General features: G+C 40.4%; 1 protein-coding gene across 1 annotated transcript in view; it reads left to right on the top strand.

Moving 5' to 3' along the window:
- The window catches only part of itprid1 (ITPR interacting domain containing 1), a 69,813-nt gene extending 54,219 nt beyond the window's left edge, over positions 1 to 15,594 (top strand). The window contains exons 10-12 of the mRNA XM_072378301.1: positions 9,407 to 9,534; positions 13,214 to 13,325; positions 14,906 to 15,594. Of these exons, the coding sequence (XP_072234402.1) occupies positions 9,407 to 9,534; positions 13,214 to 13,325; positions 14,906 to 14,977 (312 nt within the window). The 3' untranslated portion in view covers positions 14,978 to 15,594. The remainder of the gene's footprint in view (positions 1 to 9,406; positions 9,535 to 13,213; positions 13,326 to 14,905) is intronic.
- The last annotated feature ends 9,005 nt before the right edge of the window (positions 15,595 to 24,599 follow it).

Here is a 24,599-nt window from a genome sequence, read left to right as displayed (position 1 = left end):
AAGGAATTAGCACGCACTCTACCCCCCCACCGCCCTTATGACTGCGCCATCGACTTGTTTCCTGGAGCCCCTCTCCCAACTAGTAGGCTGTTCAATGTGTCTCGCCCGGAGAAAGTGGCCATGGAAACGTACATCAACGAGTGTCTGGCTTCTGGTCTGATTTGACCCTCCTCATCCCCTCTGGGGGCAGGCTTCTTTTTTGTCGAGAAAAAGGATGCATCTTTACGCCCCTGCATTGATTACCGGGGTCTCAATAAGATTACAGTTAAGAATAAGACTCCTCTGCCACTCATTGATCACTCATTCGAGCCGTTATGCCACGCTCAAGTCTTTTCCAAGCTGGACCTCCGGAACGCATATCACCTCATCAGGATTCGAGAAGGAGATGAATGGAAGACCGCATTCAACACACCCCTGGGACAGTTTGAATACCCGGTCATGCCCTTTGGACTCACCAATGCCCCCGCCGTTTTCCAGACCCTCATGAACGACCTCTTCCGGGATATGCTGAACCATTTAGTTTTCATCTACTTAGATGACATCCTTATCTTCTCTCGGTCTCTCCAGGAACACCGTCAGCATGTGAGGTTAGTTCTTCAGCGTCTGCTTCAAAATAAACTGTATGTCAAACCAGAAAAATGCGAGTTCCACGCCCCCTCCGTCAGCTTTCTTGGTTACATCATCGCTCAAGGCCAGCTGGAGCCTGACCCTGTCAAAATAAGAGCCGTCGCCGACTGGCCTCCTCCCGAGAACCGCAAGGAGCTACAACGCTTCCTGGATTTCGCCAACTTCTACCGCCGCTTCATAAGGGATTACAGTAAAGTAGCCGCACCACTTACCCGTCTGACCTCCACCAAGATCACCTTCCGGTGGACCCCTGAGTCTGCCAGCGCCTTCTCCAAACATAAGTCTCTGTTCACGAGTGCCCCCATCCTTAAGCATCCAGACCCTTCCCTCCAGTTTGTGGTGGAGGTTGACGCCTCTGATGCAGGAGTGGGAGCGGTGCTGTCACAGAGAGATCCCTCCACCCAGAAACTGCATCCTTGTGGTTTCTTCTCCCGTCGTCTCAGCCCGGCCGAGAGTAACTACGACGTGGGAAACCATGAGTTGCTGGCGGGGGTTCTGGCTCTTCAGGAGTGGAGGCACTGGCTCGAGGGCTGCAAATAAGCATTTCTCATGTGGACCGACCACAAGAACCTCTCTTACCTCCACTCTGCTCGCCGGCTCAATCCACGTCAAGCCCGCTGGTCGCTGTTCCTCAGCAGGTTCAATTATACGCTGTCTTATCGTCCCGGCAGTCGTAATGGAAAACCGGACTCGCTCTCCCACATTTATTCACGCTCAAGTCCCCAGGATTTGGATCCTATTATTCCCTCGACCTGTGTGGTGGGGGCGGCATCGTGGGAGATTGAGTCGGTGGTGAAGGAAGCTCAGAGGGACGTTCCGGATCCTGGTGGTGGTCCTCCTAATCGTTTGTTCGTTCCCCCTGCAGTCCGATCATAAGTTTTTCAGTAGGGACATTCGTCCAAGCTGACGTGTCATCCAGGAACCCAACGTACCTTAGTCTTTCTCCGCCATCGCTTCTGGTGGCCGGGGATGGCCAGGGATATTCGTGAGTTCGTGGCTGCATGTTCTGTCTGTGCCAGAAGCAAAGCTTCCCATCGGCCTCCGGCTGGTCTGCTGCGTCCTCTACCCATCCCCAGCCGCCCTTGGTCACATATTGCCGTGGATTTCGTCACCGGGTTACCCCCATCAGAAGGTAACACAGTCATACTCACCATCATTGATCGTTTCTCCAAAGCTGTGGATTATGTTCCCCTCCCCAAATTTGGAGACCGCAGATCATCTGTCAAAGCATGTGTTTAAGCTCCACGGGATTCCCATTGATATTGTGTCTGATCGCGGACCGCAGTTTGCCTCCCGAGTGTGGAGCGCTTTCTGTAAAGCGGTGGGCGCAGCAGCCAGTCTCTCCTCGGGCTATCATCCCCAGACAAACAGCCAGACAGAACGGGCCAATCAGGACCTGGAAGCAGCACTACGCTGTGTGACCGCTCATCACTCGGTCTACTGGAGCTCTTTCCTGCCCTGGATTGAGTATGCACACAACTCCCTCTCATGCTCCGCCACAGGTATGTCCCCATTCATGGCTTGTTACGGCTTTCAACCCCCATTGTTCCCAGCCCAAGAGGAGGAGGTGGCAGTTCCTTCCGTGGAGGAGCATCTCCGGAGGATTCGGGAGGTTTGGAGGAACGTGAAGGCAGCACTCACTCGCTCCGCTGAGAACAACAAGCGGCGAGCGGACCTCCATCGCTCTCCGGCCCCTGAGTATGAGGTCGGGCAAAAAGTGTGGCTCTCCTCCCGCGATCTTCCACTCCAGACGGAGTCACGTAAGCTGGCTCCACGTTATGTGGGTCCCTTCACAATTTCCCGTATAATAAACCCTTCCTCTGTCCGTCTTATCCTCCCGGACTCTATGAAGATTCATCCCACATTCCATGTTTCCCTCCTCAAGCCTGTCTCCACCAGTGACCTCAGTCCTCCGGTCGTTACCCCCCCACCCCCCCACCCCCCCTGGCATATCGACGATCACCCGGCATTTACGGTTTCCAGGATACTGGACGTCAGGCCCCGAGGACGGGGTTTCCAGTATCTGGTCGATTGGGAGGGATATGGTCCTGAGGAGCGCTCCTGGATCTCGCGCTCTCTGATCTTGGACCCGACGCTCAAGATCAGGCACCGATTTTTACGAGGCGAACCCGGGCAGACCCGGGAGAACGCCAGGAGGCGTCCGTTGAGGGAGGGGTACTGTGGTGATTGTGACGTTTTGTTGCCTTCGTTTAAGTATGTTTGTACCTGGGTGCTGGCTGGTTTTCTTTTGTTTTTTTCAGGCTGGGCTGGACGGCTGGGAGGAGCGCTCTCACCATCCCCACCTGTGTCCCATTATCAATCTGGCACCTGTTAAAGCCTGCTCCCTCCTGGCTTGCGGTGTCGGATTATTGCCTCACAACGGACGAACACCCATGACTACTGGATACATCTGTCGGAGATCGGTACCCAGCCCAGCCTGCCACCGAGCCCACCCGCAGCCTGTATCACTACACGAGTACACACGAGATCTTCGAAACACTGGAACCACTCATCTCCCGAGCCTTGCACGGAGTCACCAGGACACGGAGCCTCCTTCCACCTCACCTAATAAATCCCTTTTTGACTTCTACCTTCTGTCTCCTGTTCGCTTTTGGATCCAGTCCTCCCCAGCACCTAACAATCCCCATCAGTTTTCCATCATTTCTACTACCATGACATGGTAAGAAATGTTCTCAGCCATTGTGCCAGCAAGTCTTATTATCATCAATGGATTCACTGTCTTGTTGCATGTGTAAAATCTATTGCTGCTATGAGCTATGTGTGAATCCCTATACGCATTATGAGGAGTTTTCACGTCTTGTTGTCGGTGACTACTATATTTTCCTTTGGCTGGGTTATTATTACTTGTGGCATTTTGAGGATAAATTACTGATTTTTAAAAAATAAATGTCTGCTGGATCTTCCATTGCTGGAATTTTTTGAAATTCTGACACTTTTTAACATCTATTATGATATGTAACCATGCCAGTGGGAATGTTATTCACATTATCGAGCAGATGATTGAAATTTCCAAACCCAACAAATGTCTAAAATAAGACATCAAATCCAGACAAGTTGAAGAGAAGATTTCCCGGATGTAAGGCAGGTGTGAAATTGAGTGAAAAGATCAAGAGGTTGAGATATCAAAAAGGAAGTAGCTCAAACAATTTCCTTCATTTATTATTATTGGGAATATGAAATTACTGGCAGATATAATGGATGAGCTAAAACAGCTTAACAGGACAAAATGGGAAGATCGCTAATACAGAATTATGTGTTTCACAGAGACCTGTTCGGCGCTCCAACACCTATCTGCATTGCTCTACAGGCAGACAGAGACTGTTAGAAGAGTGATAACAAAGTTGGCCTACTTTCTGTATTTTGGCACTTTTTCTCCCCGGTTTTTACCTGTTAAAGTAACATTTTTACGTGTTAAAAATAGCTGCTACATTTATGCTAATTTACCAAGGATTAAAATATAATTTTGCATATTGGTAAAATGTTAACATATAAATCCATACAAATCATTTAGTTTTAGAATTGCCTGCTTGCAAGTTCTCAAAAGGTAAAAAAAAGGACTGGTTTTGCATTTGACATTGGCTATGCCATGCCAATATTAGTTTAGCCAGTAGATTTTTAATGTAGTTTTAAACTTGACTAAATTTGACTGAGATGTTTATCAGCTCTTTACATTACACCTTGGTGATAAAAAGTTAGTGTGGTAATAGTCTGATAATAAAATGACTATTACCAACCAGGTTATAGCCAATCAATAACAATGGAAATACTGGAGTTGCAACGCTACTTGGTAAATGGTAAATGGTAAATGGACTTGTACTTGCATAGCGCTTTTCTAGTCTAGCTGATCACTCAAAGCGCTTCACTACATGCCGCATTCACCCCACTCACACACATTCATACAGCACGTCTTAGGATATAACTACGTGCTTTCTAAGCATTCACACACATTCATACCCCCAATGGGTAAGACACTGAACCCCACGTACAGCTACCGCTGACAGGTTGGTAGCTAGCTTGCAGACTCAGCAAAACACATTTATTCGAGCAACTTCCATCCAAGAAGCAAGCACGAAGACAAGTTACTTACTGGCATTCAAACTAGCAAAGGCCAGCAAGCCTTTCTCCGAAGGGGAGTTTCTTAAAGAGTGCATGGTGGAGACAGCAAGTATTTTATGTCCTGAGAGCAAGAACAAATTTGAAAAAGTGAGCTTATCACGCAGGACAGTGACTCGCCGTATTGAAGTAATTGACGAACACTTAACTAGCAAGCTAAACAAAAAAGCGGAGTCATTTACATCATATTATTTGGCACTGGACGAAAGCAATGATATAAAGGACACCGCTCAGCTTTTATTTTTTATCAGAGGGATTGATGAGAATTTCAAGATAACGGAGGAGTTTTTGGATATGGAATCCCTGAAAGGAAAAACACGTGGAGAGGATTTATTTAACAGCGTGTCAGCGGTCATACTGAAGCACAAGTTACCTTGGAGTACGCTCGCCAACGTTACCACAGATGGATCACCAAATCTGACAGGAAAAAACGTTGGGATGCTTAAGAGAATCCAGGACAGGGTGAAAGAGGAAAACCCTGAGCAGGAGGTAATTTTCCTACACTGCATAATTCATCAAGAGGCACTGTGTAAATCCGTGTTGCAGCTTGACCACGTAGTGAAGCCCGTTGTGAAACTCGTGAACTTTATTCGAGCAAGGGGACTTCACCATCGTCAGTTTATTCATTTTCTTGAAGAAACTGATGCTGATCACACGGACTTACTTTACCATTCTAATGTCCGCTGGTTAAGTTTGGGGAAAGTATGCCAACGTGTGTGGGAGCTCAAACAGGATATTATTTCATTTTTGGAGCTACTTGACAATACTGACAATTTTCCTGAGCTGAATGACACAGATTGGCTTTGTGATTTAGCTTTTACTGTGGACATACTGACACACATGAACAAGTTGAATGTGAAGCTACAAGGAAAAAACCAGTTTGTTCATGAAATGCAAGCAAACGTCAGAGCCTTCAAAACCAAGCTGGTTTTATTTTCGAAGCAAATCTCAGACAAGTCATTTGCTCATTTCCCCACACTAGCTACGTTAAAAGAGGCCCCGCACCATGTGAAAAAATTTGGGAAATCACTGGATGACCTGCATGAGGAATTCTGCCGTCGGTTTCGTGATTTTGGAAAAATTGACAGGGCACTTCAGCTGGTGTCATGTCCCTTCTCACACGACCCGGAAACGGTGCCTCAGGAGTTGCAGTTGGAACTGATTGATCTCCAATGTGACACAGTGTTAAAGGACAAGTTCAACGCCCTGAAACTGGATGAGTTTTATGCTTCATTAAGTGCAGCCAAATTTTCAAACATTAAGAAGATAGCACAGAGGATGCTGGTGTTGTTTGGCTCTACATATGTGTGTGAACAAACTTTTAGTGTGATGAACACCAATAAAGCACCCCACAGATCCCAGATGAGTGATGAACACCTCAGATCTGTTCTGAAAATTGCCACAACAGAATCACCACCAGACTTCGATGCACTAGCTAAAATGGGTGATCAACAACACTGTTCTCACTAAAAAAGTATGTTAATACTTCAATGCTTTTTTCTGTTTATGTTTGATGCAGTTTTTTTTATATGTATTGTATCTTGTGCTGACCTGGCCCGTCTGTCAAATTTTAAAAGTCAATGTGGCCCCCAAGACAAAAAGTTTGCCCATCCCTGCACTAGCAGGTCCTCCAATTACAACCACAACATGCAATGCACGCCTAGGCCACCCCGGCCTTTGCCTGCCGCTCATCTTACACAACCTCAAATTTCCTTCCATGGTTAGCCCACATGAAGAACTTTGTCATTATTTTGATTTTACAACCTCACACAAATGTTATAAGAACCTACTAATTATTCTTTAGTAAAGAATTCTTTAAAAATATATTGGGTAATATTAGGCCAACCTTTTGTGATATAAGCCAAACCTGATTATTACCATATTATAATATTGAGTTTCTTTTAGGTGACTACTGTAGAAATATTATGTTTTTGGCTGCAGCTTGTTCCCTGGAAACACCAATGATAACTTATATGAAAAAACCATGAATCTCGTCTATTACATTGAACCAAACATCTGGTGCTATAATGGTTACTTGGAAACACATGGTAGTTGCAATGTAATAACCATTAATCAAGACTGAATCTTTCAGTAATAAGTAGAGTAAGTAATTTAATTTCTTGGTAATATTACATTAAACAACTATCCAGAGGCATAGAAATGTGTGATCGTTTCTGTAAAAATTTACCAAATACCTGTTCCAATATAATTTCATGGTATTGTTACATTAAAACAAATAGACAAAGACATGATGATTTCCAGGATACATTTTTGGTAATTCATAAGAATGTTGACCCATGGCTGAAAAATGGCGAAATGTTTTAATTTTACTTCAATATAATTATATTCAACCAAGCATTGAGGCAAAAATATTTAGATTAGTAACATTATACATTTGTTTAACTTTTTTTAGTAGATTTCATTAATCTCAATGATAATTATCTGAAAATGAATTAGAATTATTCGTAAGTGCTGCTTTGCCATTCTGATGCAAATATGAGTACAATTCCAGTTACTTTTCCACATTTAACATTGCTTTAACTAGAGAAAAAATAATAATATCCATACACCTAGTTTGCGGTTTTTACACTCATATAGGAAAAGTACAAATATATTGAAATGTAGAATTTGTAACTGAAAATTAAATAACTAGGCATTAGGCATGAGTACTATGTAAGGTTTCCAGTGCAAATAAAATACTTTTTTTTATTATTGTGCCTCAATCCTTACCACAGCGATGTTCTTGTTTTGTCTTGTGTACACTGTGTGGGCTGCGGCATATTAAGTTCTATTCATAATTTTATTTGATGATTTCACAGAAACTACCGCACTTTTTTGGCGAGAATCAGTATGTCTCTGACTGTTTGTTTGATGTGAAATTGCCATGACATGAAATGGAAACAGGTGACTAGTCAGTTTGCAGTCCTGATTCTTGGTGTTTCCACATACATTACCATTGGTGTTTTTCAAGGTCTATTTATCGAGCTGTAATGTAAAGTGCTACTAAGTACAGTATGTATCAGTTTCAGTTATGTTATATATATATATATACACACTATATTAACTATATTTATACTTTCATATTTTACTATATATATACTATATTTCAGATTATATTAATGTATAGAATATATATAATATTTTAAGATTAAGGGTTTGGCTCAATGCTTTTGTTAGGTCTTATATTAAGCTATCTTCAGAAAAAGAAATATGACTATTTGTTTTTTTGAAAGAGGCAAGTTTGTCGTGGGTTTGGTTTACTTTGATGGTCAGTTTACACAAAGATGGTCAACTCACCCCTTAACCTGAGGCAAATTGAACCGCTAGAACACCTTTTAATAAAAAGTCATATTTTTAGAAATATTTCTCATAGATTAATTCTGATTTTTTTTTATTGAAAATATACATCCTAAACATTTGTTATAAGCTTTTAGTTTTCTGTTGGGACATTTTTGCCACAGTAAAAAAATTATTTATCTAACTCTACTATCCTCTATTTCTTAACAACAGATGATGTAATCCTGTGTCTCTAACAAGAGAGGTGTTGGGATCTGGTATATGCTCCTGCAGCAATCTCAGGGAAACACATAATACCATATTTGTGATATTATTTGTGTCCTTAGTGCTCCAAGTTGTTTTTATTTTGTTTGCTATCAGTATTCCCATCAGTATTGAGGAAAGACCTGACCTGTACAACCTCCGCCTGCTTCTCCCTCTAGTTCCTGCTCGACATCCATGGTATTTCCTCTTCAAATCACATGGAATTTTATAAATTTTTTCTGGCTTTAGTTGATGCTTGGAAGGCTCAGTTAGCCACTCATGTTTGTAAATGACTCTTGTGTTGGCATGGAAACTCATTAACAGATGTTGAAAAGTGTAAAAGATATAAGGGAAATCTACTGGAGTAGCACAGCTTTCAAATCAGGCCATATATTTAAAAACTTTTTGCTGAAAAAAATCCTTTTTATCTATCACAAAGATACAAAAATATACACAGTACTAGCAGAGCTACTACAGCTTACTGCCAACTTTGGTTCAGCCAATTCTACAATATTAGTATATCAGTTAGGCTTATACTAACAACTCCTGACATAATTTGCCAGGTGGCTGTAGCTCAGGAGGAAGAGCAGTCGCCCACCAATCGCAAGGTCGGTGGTTCGACTCTGGCTTCCCCAGGATACATGTCAAAGCGTCCTTGGGCAAGACACTGAACCCCACGTTGCTCCCCCAGTGTATCATTGGGGGTATGAATGTGTGTGAATGCTTAGAAAGCACGTAGTTATATCCTAAGACGTGCCGTATGAATGTGTGTGAGTGGGGTGTAGTGAAGCGCTTTGAGTGGTCAGCTAGACTAGAAAAGCGCTATACAAGTACAAGTCCATTTACCATCCATAATTTTAGTAGAACAGTGGTATATTCTACATACCTCAAACAGAGGACCTGAGCTGGAAGTCATGAGAAGTTTTTGTCTAGATATGAAACCTTGTTGACCATAACTGTCCCAAAGATGCAGAGACCTCAAATATTTTGTTGTACTGTGTTTTTTGTTCTGTATTTTTAAAATGTATTCATGGATCCACACTGCAATGTTCTGTTATGCTTGTGTCTGTGTCATTGAAAGATATCTTATATTCGTTGTCCACAGTATTCCCTTGATGAATTGAAGAAAATGATGCTGTGTCTCCAGCAGTTTCGTTCTGTGTTCAGTAACATTGAAGAGCAGATCTCTGTAGACCAGGCTGCAGTTTACGGTACTCTTTCTAACATTGACAGGTACACAGTTGAAAGCTCTATTTAAACCTTGGCATGTACAGGTTACAATGTCACCATGAAAGTTACAACCTTATTTCGAAATTATTGAATCACTGACTAGTTGCCAATGGCATATAAATGTATAATTTGTGTTCAGACCATTTTGGGGTAGTAGGACCAATTAGTTACACTTTGACAAAGTGTTATTAATATCTTCTCATAATCTCAAAATTTTCATGATTGTATACAGTATTATTATTCAAATTCAGTTACTGAAATGAATAGCAGAATTTTTAGATGATTTATGGTTACAACCTGGTAAAAACTAGTAAGGATTTCATTAGTTCAAAACCCAGGAGTGGCGTCATACAGCAAAAAAATGTAGGATAGACTTCACTAGCTCACAAAAAGTACAAAATACAATGGATTTAATTTATACATTTTGATTAGTTTCTTTGCACAATTTAGATAATTAATTTTCACATTTTGATTAATGTTTGAGCAAGAGCAAGGTAATGAGATGTGATGAGGTGTAATGAGTGTTGGTCAATTTCAAATTACTGGTCCCTCTTTTTTCCAACTCTCACCTATGGTCACGGGATCTGGGTAGTGACCAAAAGAATGAGGTCACAGATACAAGCGTCTAAAATTCCTGAGAAGGGTGGCTGGGCTTATCCTTAGAGAGCATAGTTTTTGCTTCTGTGTCATTTCGACGGCGTCGACATGGACCCCTATGCCGTAGCCTGATGCGCACCTCCAAAAAATTCAAACTACATGTTGTAAAGGGTTTAGGTTTTGGACCCAATAGCAACACAAAGACAGGCAGTTATAGTTGGCAACAAACTTTATTAGCACACATCCAGGGAACAATGGCAGCAGGCAAAACAGTCTGTCTTCTGGTCGCTGGCCTTTAACAGTCTTTAGTGAGGATTGGAGGTTAGGCCCAGCCGACCCTGAGCAGGACACTGGTGAGTAATGTCTGTGAAACGCAGTCTTGTACTCACTCAGTGAAGGAAATAATCAGAGTCACAGAACTGCAGGAAGCCACAGAGGAGACAGGAGTAACACTCACTCTGTAGAGCTGAATCAGGTAATCACCGGATAGCCAAGGGAGCAGACAGGCAGAATCCAGAAAGGGACAGATGAGGATTGTGGTCGGGGACGGAAGGCTGAGGTTACTTCCAGGAGATCTGTGAGGCAGGGTAGTCGGAGGCAAGCAAGGTCCAAACCGGGAGATCAGGCAGAGAAACGCTGGAGAGTCTGGTGCAAGCATCGAGAACAATCTGGCAATGAGTGAGTGTGGAAGTACAGCCAGAACAGAGCAGAGAGTACAGGTGAGTGGAGTTGGCTTGATGAGAAGGGGTGTGTCTGATTGGCTGATTGAAGCACGTAGGTGCAGAGAGGTGAGGCAGAGATGAACTGTGACACATGTAACGTTGACGCAGACCGCAAGGGCTGTGATTGTTCCGCTCAGAACGTAATTTCCGGCAGTCCTGATTCTTGGTGTTTCCACATACATTACCATTGGTGTTTTTCAAGGTCTATTTATCGAGCTGTAACATAAAGTGCTACTAAGTACAGTATGTATCAGTTTCAGTTATGTTAATTTGTTCTTTTTCCAGTCTTAATGGCTGTATGCGGCGAAGAAGCTCGTCAAATCGGCCTGTTGACATTCGAAAGTATCAAAAGTGCATTTGTTCATCCAGGGCCCTCAGTGGGTGAACCAGAGTTGTAAATTCACCCGTTCCCAGCCTCGACTGGTCATACAGACGACCTCTGCAAACATCTTCTCTGTTGCCAGCGCTTCAACATTTGCAACATAAGCTTTTGTTCTTCAATATTGATGCTCCAACTGCAAATACAGCTGCTCCACCTCGGTTAACATTGTTTACTGTTGTTAATTGTGACCGGAAGAAAAAGCAAGGATTCAACTATAACCCCTGAAACCACACAGCCACACCCCCCGAGTGGCATGGTGAATTGCAGAGAAAACGCGTTCCCTCGACGCAGAACTTCGAATGCTCAATGACGGTGTCTCATCTACGGCGTTGACGTGATGTAGAAGCATAAACTAAGCTATAGAGTGAAGAGCTTAAACATTCAGGGAGGGAGTTTGAAGTAGAGCCGCTGCTTCTTCACATCCAAAGGAGTCAAATAAGATGGTTCAAGCATCTGGTTAGGATGTCTGCTAGTCGCCTCCGTTTGGAAGTTTTTTCAGGCACGTCTAACTGTTAGGAGGGCCCAGGGCAGACCCAAACTTTTGCTGGAGGGATTATATATCCCCTCTGTCTTGGGAATGCATTGGGATCCTCCAGGAAGAGCTGGAAAGTCTTGCTGGTGAAAGGGATGTCTGGGTTGCCTTCCTGGACATGTTGCCTCATTGACCCAACTTCGGCAAAGCATAAGATAAGATAGATGGATGGATACATTGATGATTTTCATATATTTTTTTCAGGGTTTTTTATGATTCCGTAGCTTGTAGAACTACTTTTAGCAGCAAAAGGTTGAGGTAGTCAGTATTTTTAATGTTGTGGAGGAATTCTGGCCCACTATTCTTTACAAAGTTGCGCCATTTCATTGAACATTAGAATCATGTGGAGTAATGGACTTTGGCTTGGCCACTGAGACTTTTTTTTTTCTTTTTCAGGCATTTAGTTGTAAATTTGCTAGTGTATTTGAGACCATTGTCCTGTTACACGACCCACTTTCGGCCAAGCCTTTAGCTATTTGATAGATGTACTCGCATTTGACTTGAGAATACCTTGACATATATGAGTTTGTGATTGATTCAATGACAGCAAGGTTTCCAGTTCCTGTTGCTGCAAAACAAGTCTAAAAAATAAATCACCCCTCAACCACCATGCTTGACAGTTGGAATAAGGAATTTGTGCTGCTATGACGTGTTTAATTTTTGCCAAATATGGCACAGAGCACTATAGTCAGACATCTCCACTGTGGTCAATGCTGTTTAAAAAGTATTGATCTGGGAGTCTTGCGGATTTTTTAGATGCAACTTTACAATCACAAGCAGTCCTGCCATGTTCAATTTCAGGCTGAAGAGGCTTTCTTCTTCAGGCAGTCCCTACAAACAAGTCAGTCTGCTTCACATTTGTTCAATTTGAATGCTGGTTGTTGCTTGTAGGATCCATGATGAAGGCCACAAGCCAAAATGCATCGGTCAATAAAGCTATTCCTCTCCCAGCACCATAATGTAGTAGGTGAGTAGGTGAAGTTGTGCAGGGACAGTTCTGTTGGTCCTTCCAAAGAAGCCTTACCTGTGGTGTCCTTTTCTAATTGTAATATCATAAGCTATACATGTAACTTTTGCATTTCTTGCAATTTCTCTGAACATTGCATGCTTTGACTTCGGGGTGAACTTGCTGGGATGTCCACTCCTGGGAGGTTTGACAGTTAGCTGAGGTTTTCCATTTGTGAATAATCTCTCTCAGTCTGGAATGATTGACTCCAAATTTGAGTCAATACCTGAATGCTCCAGACCAGCAAGCTGATTTGTAAAGTTTTATAATTGAAAGAGAGAGTACTTTCTTTTTTAATTAACTTGAATAAACAAAACATGGAAATGGCTTGGCTATTTTGTGCTCCTAGTGTTGCAGCCACACATTTTTCTTGCCCAGTTAAATATATTAGAAAGACAAATAAGAAAAAAAAAAAAATCTTGCAATATAATGTGTGTGTGTAGGGAGAATGTTCAGTACATCGAGGAGCTGAGATTTGCAGTGAAATTGGAAGTTGGTGAACTGGAGATGCAGTTAAGAGAATTAGCCCATCACCATGATGAAAGCCTGCGAATGGTAAGTTCCTCAGTCATCAATAGAAAAGTTGAATTCCTGTGTGCTCTAAAAGTTATTGCTGTAGAAAAGAGCTGGGAACCCAAAACTTAAAGTGTTGGAAGTTATGTACTTATCTGATCTACGTATTAACTATTAATTATTAATTATTTATTTAGTAAAAAATACTAACATTTATCAAAAAAATTATGTTTATTCTTACACAGGAGTAAATGACTGTACAATGGTCAATAGTCCGCAGCATACAAAGAAAGCACAAAAAAAGGACTTTGAGACTCCTGAGTTAGAGATAAAACTTTGGCCTGAAAGCCTGACTTTTAAGAAAGTTAGTGAAATATCTGAAATGAGGAGTGTTAATCCTTTTAAGATTGAATTTATGCCCCAGAGCATGAGGCCGAAGAGAAAATAAATTATTTTCTGACCGAGCTCAATGCAAATGTAATGAAATAGAGTAAATTATCAAAATTAAAGTTTACAAAGCAGTCACCATACAAGGTTCAATAGACCGCAATACAAAGATAGCAAATAAGAACAAAATAATAGATTTATGGTCTTGGTGTCCTAAAATTTAATCCTTAGGTTGACATTTAAGGAAAGCCAGTACAATGTTTGAATTGAAGAGGGTCTATCATCTAGGAAACTCAAACAAGCTCATTTTCTCCATTTAGACTGTAGCTTTTTTGTGTGAAACTTGCCTCTTGATTCAGTTCGATGGTGATTACATTTACCACTAGAAGTCCCTGAAATCCCCCCTAAATGTGTGAATAAGTCTAACCTACGACTTTCTGCCTCCCATTGTTGTGTAAAGAAGCCTAATTATTGAGATGTGTCCCTGCCAGTGCCACACCCCCAGGAATTTAAAATCAGATACAGAAAAAAGTTGTTTTTCAATACATGTAAAAAAAATAGGTAATCCATAACATCACGTTCCATAACCCCAGTGCTATTTGGCCCAGTCCTATACACTCATGCACATTATTTTTATTGCACCATATGTACATTGTATTGTTTATTATCTGTATCTTGTACATATGTACATAAGATCTTGCATTTTGCATTCCTTCTGTGTTAACATGCTCACAATGAACATGATTCTGAACCATTGTAAATTAATGAGATTGGTGAAAAAATTTAGAGAGAACATGCAAAAGGAAACTTACAAAAGTGAATACATCTGAAATACAAATACTAGAAATACATAAATAGTGAGAAAATAGCTAAACATGATGTAAAAATAAATTTAAAAAAAATCAGGAGAAACAAATAAGTTTCAATTGACAAACTTTGACATAAGTTGAAATTAATGCATATGACATTTTTTTTTACACACTCATTCTGGTAGCATAAGTTAAACATTTTTGTATTCATTTTGGATTATGGCAGGTTACGACCTCCATACACCATAATTCTTGTGACTTAGTGGATTTTCTTCTGTAAGGTGGAGTGCCAACACAAAATTTCCTTTTTATTACCTGTTAGCTACATTATGTTGCTATCATGCTGACTTTTAATTTTAGTTTATCTTTTCCTCATTACATTTTTTCATTACTGTTTTCTCTTTCTGATTCTTTGTTCTTGAGTAGAAGATGCACCAACTGCTGGATGAGCAGTCTCTGTTCTGCTCTCAAGTTTCACTACCTGGGGTCAGTATCTAAATCAAGACTTGCCTCCCAGAGGCCAGTTTTTACTTAGAAGTGCCTGCAGCCCTGGCTTCCTTCAGCAAATGTGTAAAGTGGCAATTCCTACATGAGGAGCAGATGGAAGGTGAATTCCACTACACAGTCATCTCCTGCATTGGAGAGCATCCCTGAGTTGATTCTCCCTCTACGACGACAGACAAGCTGCACTTGCCAGGCCTACTCTAGTGACTATTAAAAACAGCATCCCACTCTATATTAATTTTTGTCTAGTCAAATTTGCAAAATGTTTTCATGAAAAAAGAATGTCTGCAGAACCCTTTCTCTTTTGGTATTTTTGGTGGGACATTGAAACATCTCCAAAAAAATTGAATTCACTTCTACAACAGTTTGGATAAGGAATAAGAAAAAAGGCTTACAAAATCTGATCTCATGCTATGACGAACATAAGCACAAAAAAATCACGTCTGCTATTTCAGCAGCCTCTCAACTTATGATATATTACAATGGGTCATTATTGAACAAAAACTAAGCCTAAATGCAGAACCTGTTTTGAAAAACTAAGCATACCCTTACTACTTCCATTGGAATTGAGAGGGTAAGTTGCAGCTAGTGTCCAATCTAGGAAGAGTTATAATACTGCTTCTAAACAATTTGGATGTGGTTTGTTATTATGTTATGTTATTATTATGTGGATATGTTTGGCTGCAATGCACGGCACTTTGTTTGTCAAAATTAAAAAACAAGATGTCCAACTGTCAAACAAAGTTTTGGAATGGTGTTCAATTCAATTCAATTCAATTTTATTTATATAGCGCCAGATTACAACAATTGTCATCTCAAGGCACTTAAGTAATATAGTCCAATTCAAGCCAATTGGAATTCAATTCATTGTAATCATAATCCAATTAATTCATATAGAGCTAATTAAAAAAATTAATATCCTAGCTAAGGAAACCAACAGATTGCACCGAAATGTGTCTTCAGTCCAATCTCCCGTCCTGAGCGTGCCTGTGGCAACTGTGGAAAGGAACGACTCCCTTTTAACAGGAAGAAACCTCTGGCAGAACCAGACTCAGGAAGGGTGGCCATCCGCCTCGACCAGCTGGGGTTTGAGAAGACAGAAAAGAGGGAAAAGAGGGGGGAAAAACACCATAACGCCATTCAAAGGATATCTGTTGGAACAGGGAAACATAGGTTAATAACCACAATAATGTCACATGTACATAAAATCAATTTTGAAATTAAACAGGGGGAAAAAGAGAGCAAAGTGAGGAAAGGTGTGACAGATGAGGTCCCCCAGCAGTCTAAGCCTATAGCAGCTTAACTATGGGATGTTTCAGGATTACCTGAGCCATCCCTAACTATAAGCTTTATCGAAAAGAAAAGTTTTAAGCCTAATCTTAAAAGTGGAAAGGGTGTCTGCTTCCCGGACATTTACTGGCAGCTTATTCCACAAGAGAGGGGCCTGATAACTGAAGGCTCTACCTCCCATTCTACTTTTAGAAACTCTGGGAACAACAAGTAAACCTGCAGTTTGGGAGCGAAGTGCTCTGTTAGGAAAATATTGTACAATGAGATCTTTAAGATATGATGGAGTTCGGTCAGTAAGAGCTTTATATGTGAGGAGAAGAATCTTAAATTCTATTCTGAATTTAACAGGGAGCCAATGAAGAGAAGCTAAAACTGGAGAAACATGATCTCTCCTGTTAGTTCTCATCAGAACTCTGGCTGCAGCATTTTGGATCAGCTGGAGGCTTTTCAGAGAATATGTGGGACAGCCCAATAATAAGGAATTACAGTAGTCCAATCTTGAAGTAACAAATGCATGAACTAGTTTCTCTGCATCACCTTGAGACAGGATGTTCCTGATTTTGGCAATATTACGAAGGTGAAAGAAGGCAGTCCTAGAAACCAGTTTTATATGTGCGTCAAATGATAAATTCTGGTCAAAAATAACTCCAAGGTTCCTCACTGTAGAACTAGAAGCCAAGGAAATACCATCTAGAGTAACTATATAACTAGACAATTTCTCCCTGAAGCGCTCAGGTCCAAAGAGAACAACTTCAGTTTTGTCTGAATTTAAAAGCAGACAGTTCTGAGTCATCCAGGTCTTTATGTCTTTAAGACAGGCTTGTAGCCTGACCAACCTGTAGGTTTCATCTGGTTTCATAGATAAGTACAGCTGAGTATCATCAGCATAACAATGGAAATTTATGCCATGCTGTCTGATAATGTTACCTAATGGAAGCATGTATAAAGTAAAAAGAATCGGTCCAAGCACAGAACCCTGAGGAACTCCATGACTTACTCCAACGTGTGAGGAAGATTCCTCATTTACAAGAACAAACTGGAATCTATCAGATAAATATGACTTAAACCAGCCTAATGCAGTTCCTTTAATCCCAATAACATGTTCAAGTCTCTGTAACAGAATGCTGTGATCGATCGTATCAAATGCAGCACTGAGATCCAACAGGACAAGCACAGAAACAAGTCCGCTATCAGAAGCTAACAGGAGATCATTGGTAACTTTCACCAGTGCCGTTTCTGTGCTATGATGCACTCTGAATCCTGACTGAAACTCTTCAAACAGATTATTTCTATGTAAATGATCACAAAGTTGAACTGCAACTATTTTTTCAAGAACTTTGGACAAAAAAGGGAGATTGGATATAGGTCGATAATTAGCCAACACTTCTGAATCAAGAGTAGGTTTTTTAAGTAAAGGTTTAATTACAGCAACCTTAAAAGTCTGAGGTACATATCCTATCAACAAAGACCGATTGATCAAATCCAATATGGAAGTGTCAATTAAGGGGAAAACCTCCTTGAACAGTCTGGTTGGGATTGGGTCTAACATACAAGTTGATGGTTTAGAAGAGACTATTGCTGTTGTTAGCTCAGAAAGATCAACTGGACAGAAGCTGTCTAAATACAATTCAGGTTCGAAAGATACTTCTAAAGCTGCTCTACTTGATGATACATCAGTGATAATAATGGGAAGGATTCCATTGTTTAATCCTTATTTTGCAGTTATACAGCCCTGGCACCTTGAGGTTGTTGAGTCAAGCAGGAACTACTCTTTACACTAAAGCATTTTACAGATTTTACATTTTACAAATATGAGGCGAATAGTTAAAACTTGACTGAAACTGGGTCATGCCGCAGGACAAAGATCCCAAGCACACCATAAAATCTACAACAGAATTAATTAAGGTGTCAAAATGGCCTAAAGTCAAAACCTCAATCCACTTTCAATGCTTTGGCAGAGGGCTGTGTATAAACAAATACATCTAAACCTCAATGAACTGAAGCAATGCTGTAAAGACGAGAGGGACAAAATTATTCCGCAACGATGTGAGACACTGATAACGTCACACTATATAAATGATTATTTAAAATAATTGCTTCTGAAGGTGGCCCTACAAAGTATTGAATTATTGGTTGTATGTAGTTTTCTCATACACTGTTTACATTTAATTACAGCTGTTGTTCATCTGTGGCTGTATTTAACTAACGTAAAGTCCTATGAAGGAAAGATTCATTTTATTATGTACTCTTTCCTAAAGCCTTACTTTATAAGTAAGACATACTTTCTTTTTCAAGAGTATGTAATGTAAATTCTTTAGAACTTACAGACTTTGTCACTCAGACAAGCTTTTACAGTAATTTACAGTTTGATACATGATATCATAGATATGGAAATATTAGTTTCTTAATGTATTTATAAAAAAAAAAGTAAGTCTGATCCTGAACCTCCCTCTTTTAAAATACACCCTCCTCTATTCATAAAAAGAGAAAAACATAACCTGGTCTGTACCAATTTTGAACAAAAGAAAAAGGTCATTGAAGATGCACACTCCCTTCGTCAATTCAAAATGGCATAAATGCCATTAAAGTATCTTTTTCCATCCTCATAACTGAAGTGGTATTTGTTTTTGTTCTTATATAGAATCAAAAAGAAAAAGTTTCCAACAATTATAATTTGCAAGTCTTAAAGTTTAATTTGGTTTTAAAGTGGGTTGCATGGTGGTGTGGTGGTTTTCACATTCCTCCACAAAGGGGGGGGGGGGGGGGGGGGGGGGGGGGGGATTATCTCTTGTCAGTCTTCCAGAAGATGTGAGACAGGCCTCAACTCCGACAATGTTTAAATCCAGACTGAAAACAGTTTTTGGCTGTCCATATGACAATTGAAAGTATTTTATCTGCACTCTTTGCTTCTAACTTAATTAATTAATGAGTATTTTTATGTTTTAATGATTTTATTTGCTTTCTTGTGATCTTATGTAGCTGTAAAGGACGTTGAATTGCCTTGTGTACGAAATGTGCTCTACAAATAAACTTGCCTTGCCTATTTAAGCCCCATCACATTTATTAAAATATCGAAAAAATTTTGAAAATACAAGGGAAACATGACTTTTGTACTTTTCATGTATGACTGTTAGAAAGATAAGTCTGCTCACTGCACCATGCAGGTTTGATGTTTTTTAACAAAACCCAACCACACTTTAAACGCAACCATGTTACACCACTTAAACTTGCTAAGATATTAGACAGAAAGATGACAGAGGACAGTGTTTAATCGGAACGCTTAAGCATAATTGATTGCATTGCATCATTCTGAAATTATGATCACTGATAACTAGTATGGCTAATACTTCATAGAAAAGGCACTTTCATACTAAATTATTACAACCTTCTGTCAAATTTAGTGCAACATTTCTCTCAGAGCTCAATAAAATGTTGTCTACTCCGTCATGTATGATGGCAGAAGAGCATTATCTATAAAACAGTGGGTTTATGTTATCATAGAAACCTTTTAATTGTTTGCAGTATGAGTTTGAGTCTGTTTCTTGTCATATAGTCATATACTATCTTTTAGGTTAATCAGTTAGCTTGTCTTTCTTAACTTTACAAAAGAATTTAGGTTAACTATGCAACAGACTAACTGATTTGTGCCAGGACCTAGCGCCTAGGTCCGCAAGCATCACAATCAGCTGTGGCTATTGTCTTCCCATCAGCTACGTTATAACATTGGTCATAAAATGGCATTGGAATTACTGAAAACGACCATAGTGCCTACAAACATTTATGTTAACTGAAGCTTTAAAGGGGAATTTCTGGCATAAAATACGTTCATCTACTCATCACCAACATTTTGGTGAGAGTCGACATCCTTCGAACACTATTTAGATTCGTGTTTATCCATATAACGGGATGAATGGAGTGAATGGGGCATAGACAATACAGCCTCTAAATAAGGCATTATGTGTTTTTATTTCACCAATACGTTAAGATGAATGAATGAATGAACAGTACTATTGCACTATTAGTTCAGAGTTTCCTGTTGTGGTGCTATCGGGGCTTTCTAAACACGTGTATACTGTGGTAACATCATCGATGCATTCATCCGGAGGTGCTGGGAACGTCAATACTAGTTGTACAGAAGATGTCAGAAAAAAGACGAATCTATCAGATAAATATGACTTAAACCAGCCTAATGCAGTTTCTTTAATCCCAATAACATGTTCAAGTCTCTGTAACAGAATGCTGTGATCGACCGTATCAAATGCAGCACTGAGATCCAACAGGACAAGCACAGACACAAGTTCGCTATCAGAGGCTTAGAGGAGATCATTGGTAACTTTCACTAGTGCTGGTTTTGTGCTATGATGCACTCTGAATCCTGACTGAAACTCTTCAAACAGATTATTTCTATGTAAATGATCACAGAGTTGAGCTGCAACTATTTTTTCAAGAACTTTAGACAAAAAAGGGAAATTGGATATAGGTTAATAATTAGCCAGCACTTCTGAATCAAGAGTAGATTTTTTTAAGTAAAGGTTTAATTACAGCAACCTTAAAAGTCTGAGGTACATATCCTGTCAACAAAGTGTCAATTAAGGGGAAAACCTCCTTGAACAGTCTAGTTGGGATTGGGTCTAAAATACAAGTTAATGAGATGAGTTCGATGAGACTATTGCTGTTGTTAGCTCAGAGAGACCAACTGGGCTGAAGCCGTCGAAAAACAAATCAGGTTCTAAACATACTTCTGTACCTAGAGCGAGACTGTTTTATATGTTACCAAAAATTCATAAAGACCCTCTGGGTGGAGTGTGCCTTTCCAGGTCCCCCCAGGATGTCCAATTGTATCAGATTGTGATAGTGTTGACCACTTTTTAAACCCATTATCCACTAAACATGAAAGCTGTATTAAGGACACATGTGACTTTATAGACAAGGTTAAACTATTAGACATTCCTGCTGATTCCTTTTTATTCACCATGGACATTGATAGCTTATATACTAACATAGAGGGATTGAATTCAATTAAGGAAAAATGGGACTTTGAACTGTTTTTAGAAGCTCTTAATAACCACAATACTTCCATCAAACTAAAATCGTGTATTGACCTTAATTTTACTGATTTCCTGGATACAACCACCTTTAAGGGACCAGATTTTCAGAGTAAACGGATACTTGATATCATGGTATTTTTCAAGCCCTCCTTTTTAAGACCAGCATCCACGCTAAACATACTTTTGCTGGGTTAGTCAAATCACAACTGCTAAGATTCCACAGGATTTGTAGCCAGCAGTCTGACTTTAAGGCAGCTACTAAAACTCTATTCTAAGCACTGGCCTCAAGGGGGTACTGTCGCTCTATTTTATGAGAATGTGTTTCAAATCATTTGTACAGACTAGGCTCATTAATGTGTCCCCTCTCTTACCTTTTGTGACCACATTCTCTCCATCCATCCTCAAGAGGTAAGAATGATTAGAAACAGTTTTCAGAGTATGATTCAGAGTACTCAAATGTTCACAGATCATACAGTTATTGCAGCCTTTAGAAGGAACAGGAATCTATGGGATTATATTGTTAAGGCAAAACTCACACTGCTCATCAAGCCTAAACCCAGAGGTAAGGGGCAATTTTTTCAGCACCTTAAATGGTTGCGTAGCTTTTCCGTTTCTCTCACAATGTAAGGGCAATCCATGCTCTAAGAATTGTGTGTATATAATAACTTGTAAGATGTGTGGAATACAATATCTGGGGGTAACTGGGAACATCCTGCTGGTCAGATTCACCCAACACAGATACAACATCTTCAAGAAGAGGAGGAAAAATGTGACTCATTTGGTGTAACATGTTTTAGCCCACGGCTGGGACTCAGTCAGTGGGTATACATGATGAAACTCAATTATAGCTATAGTTGGGTTATGCTCCTTATCTGAGCAAGGGTAATTATCTTTTGTTACATGGCGGTGAATGTATCGAATTACAGGCACAAAGCATGCAATACCACAGTAGATAAGTAGCGCTGTACCCATTTCAACTATCTCTAATAGAACCACTTCCGGTTGACGTCTTCACCACCAACAACAACAAAACTAAGGCATTCGAGAACGATGGCAAACGAAGAGCAAGATGAAGCTACGTCGCTCTACATTTGTGATGAGCATGGTTATAATATCGTCTTCTTCGACTTCCGGGTGACGTTCGTGGGAAAAAGTCTCGAGCATGCACAGAACGCTCGATCCTATCCACTGTCGTCTCCAGGCATGTTAATAGGGCAATCGGATCGAGTTATCCCAGGGTCTTAATTCGATTGCAAGTAACCCAATCTGATTCGATTTCTTGTCGGATTAAGCTTGTTACATGAGCTGAATAACTCAGTCTTGTAATTTAGCCATTAATCCAATCCGATTGCCCGCATGTAACCGCACTGAGTCACTGGTACAGTCATTCAGGCCAACCCCAGGTGGACTACCCCTCAAAGGGGGAGGGCGGAGAAGGTTTGGATAGCTAAATTGGATACCACTTATCCTAGAGGGTTTAATGGAAAAAGCTTCAGATAGTTCTAATTTTCATCCAGTAGTCGAGTATTGTCGACTACGACTGTACCCCCTTATCCTTTAACTCTCTCTCCTTCTTTCAGTCTTACACTGTCCCTCTTTCTCTCACTCACTCGATAAAAGCATGTGCGAAGTGGTGCAACACCATTAAAAAAATATGGCTGCTTTAGCGGTATTGGAAGACATTCCAAATGGTGCAAATCAACGAGACCGTGTGTTCAGAGACAGAGAGGATTTGCTGTCACACGATGGCAACTGGTTCATCAGCCGTTTTGACGGTAATCCTCCTAGAACTGTGCAGCGTCAGAGTGCAACACAGCAAGGAGCCATGTGCTTGTGCCCACAGGTGATGTGCACACTGGGGTTCCGAGCAACCGGGGCATTCCAGAGGGAGATGGCCACCGATTGGGACTGTACGAGTCAACCCTGAGACGAGCCATGCCAGCCGTGTGGCACTGAATTATTTTAATTACAGCCAGGTATATCAAATTCCCATAGAATGCAGCTGAACAGGGCAACATTAAAGCGCAATTTGAAGCTGGAGCCGGTTTTCCTAATGTAGTTGGAGCTATCGACTGCACACACATTGCTATAAAAGCACCATCACATGATGAATTTGTACATGTCAACAGGAAACATTTTTATTGGATCAATGTACAGATCATATGTGATGCGTAAATACAATTAACCAACATTGTGAGGTGACCTGGTTCAATGCACGATTCATACATTCTGAGCAACAGTTGGGAACAGACTATAAGGTGGCAATGTGTACGATGGGTGGCTTCTTGGTGAGTATCTTTATTAGTGTAATTGTCCTTCACAGCATCTAGTCACTGGTTAAAGTTAGTGACAATGTGCTAAGTTAGTGACTTACTCATGTTAATAACCCCATGTGAAGTGTGAAATGTATCTTCTATATTTATCTGCTTCACATTTATCTCACAGGGGTTGTACTTACACACGACCGAGTATAATTGGCCAGTTATTAGTAACATGACGAGGCGAACCACTGTCTTCGTCATGTTCCGTATTAGATATACAACGTGTGTGTGAGTGTTGTTTTAGGCGTGTATCTGATGTACCAGATCTGACAAGATAGAGTAGCTTCATCTGTCCCAGTTATTTAGTCCAAAAGTCTTGGACCATTCCAGGACATACATTGCGTAGTATGAGCAGAGTGGAAAAGTACAAAATAGGAACATAGCTTATTTATAAAAATACAGAATATGAATACACTGGCTGCCAATGTATCCTGCAGAATTGGGTAATACTCATTGAGATGCTTAACTATCACAGTTAGCTCATGGCTGCTTGGATATTGGAAGTAATGCCCCGCAGCTCTCTTGATTGCTCTTTGGAGAGTGTATAATCTCTTCCAAAAAGGGTGGTTCTTGACTGTTCCAGCTCTGTCTATGTATACAAGATATTGTGAAAATACAAGCTGGGCAGTTCGGCACTGCAAATAAGGGGTGTCTAAAAACAAGATAAAAACACTAAATCTGAGGGAAAAGCTGCTCAAAACTCAAAACAATCTTAATTCAAGAAATCTTGTCAAGTGAAATTATCTTGCTGCGTGTGACAATTTCACAAAATCTAGAAATAAGCATGTCTTCAGACGTATTTAGAAGGCTTATAATGAGCCGAAAATGCTGGTTTTAAGATAAGATTACTTAAAAATGTAACTTTTAAAAGGCTCAAAATAAGTGAAATATACTAAATATAAGCAATTTCATATTTTGTTTTCTTACTTTTAGCAAATTAAGCTGAAGATTCCTAAA

Source organism: Leuresthes tenuis, unplaced genomic scaffold, assembly GCF_036924035.1.
Source record: "Leuresthes tenuis unplaced genomic scaffold, fLeuTen1.0.hap1 SCAF_24, whole genome shotgun sequence".
Lineage (NCBI taxonomy): Eukaryota > Metazoa > Chordata > Actinopteri > Atheriniformes > Atherinopsidae > Leuresthes > Leuresthes tenuis.
The sequence above is the reverse complement of the archived record's forward strand: the minus strand, read 5'-3'. Positions and strand labels throughout refer to the sequence as shown.